General features: G+C 51.3%; 1 protein-coding gene across 1 annotated transcript in view; it reads right to left on the bottom strand.

Annotated features, from left to right (window-relative positions):
- The window catches only part of HOXA6 (homeobox A6), a 1,937-nt gene that overhangs the window by 449 nt on the left and 392 nt on the right, over positions 1-1,096 (bottom strand). Inside the window, exon 2 of the mRNA XM_035894061.1 lies at positions 106-172. Within this exon, the coding sequence (XP_035749954.1) occupies positions 106-172 (67 nt within the window). The remainder of the gene's footprint in view (positions 1-105; positions 173-1,096) is intronic.

Here is a 1,096-nt window from a genome sequence, read left to right as displayed (position 1 = left end):
CTCTTTTCCTTTTTTTTTTTCCTGCCTGACCAGCTGGAAATGCGGATGTGCAGCGTGCTGACGGTGGTGGGGTAACTGGGATTACAAAGAGGCTTTAAGGTGGACCTAAGGGAAAGTGAAGTAGGCAGCACCCGTATGAATCGCTGAGCGATCCCTTCTGCGCGTTGGGAGCCTGTGCGCACACGCACACACACACGCACACGTGTGCGACACGGGGAGCTGCACGCATGTGTTGCGTGCGTGTGCGTGTGTGTGTGCACGCATAGGCGGGTGTGTTTACACAGACACACTCTATTGCCATGGCTGTGGCTACAGAGGGGCTGTAATTTAAGTATAATTATGGACATCAGCTAAAGATCATGGAAGAGGCTTTGCCATTTGCTCCGGAATTTATTGCCCTCGAATGCAAAGCAGCATCAGAATGGTCCTGCTAAAAGTTTAACTTCCCGAAAAAGAGATACGACAGTCCAGGCAAACATAAACTCGAGAGAAGGGGAGAGGAGGAGAATCATTAGCCAACACTGGAAGTAAACGTCTTAAAATGGGATTATTAAAAATAAGTGCCACCCCAGTACAACCCTCCCCCCCTCCCCAGTACGACTCCTGGGCAAAACAGTGCAATTCTGTGAAGTTCACTTGTAAGTCAGAGAAAATCCGCGATGCCATGGAAGTGCGCCCACGGCCCCAGAAACGTGCTCTCAATATCCAACACTCCGAGGCTAATGAGCTGGGGGAGGGGGGCGAGGAGGAATGTGCCACAAATGCACTGGGTCCTCAGGACAGAGGGCATATTCCTTGCATCGCTCTCTGACAATGAAGAAGCGGAGCAGAGGCATTGGGGTGGCTTTAGGAGAGTGCTAAAACTGCTCTGCATCTTTTTTTTCCCTCTCTCTCTCTCTTTTTCCCCCGCTTTGCCTGCTTCCTAAGGATTCCCCGGTAACTTTCACCAGTGAACCCAACAAGCTGGGCTCTCGGCCACCGTTCCCAGGGTGCCAACGTGCTAGGTCTAAAATAACCTGGGAAGGTTTCATGTTACACGTCGCCCTGCAGGAACCGTGGCTCTCCAGCAGCCTGGACTTTATCTAAGAACCAAAAA

The sequence above is a fragment of the Egretta garzetta genome, unplaced genomic scaffold (genome assembly GCF_000687185.1).
Source record: "Egretta garzetta isolate BGI_Z169 unplaced genomic scaffold, ASM68718v1 scaffold94, whole genome shotgun sequence".
Lineage (NCBI taxonomy): Eukaryota > Metazoa > Chordata > Aves > Pelecaniformes > Ardeidae > Egretta > Egretta garzetta.
Note: the sequence above shows the minus strand (reverse complement) of the source record. Positions and strands in the feature narration are given on the sequence as shown.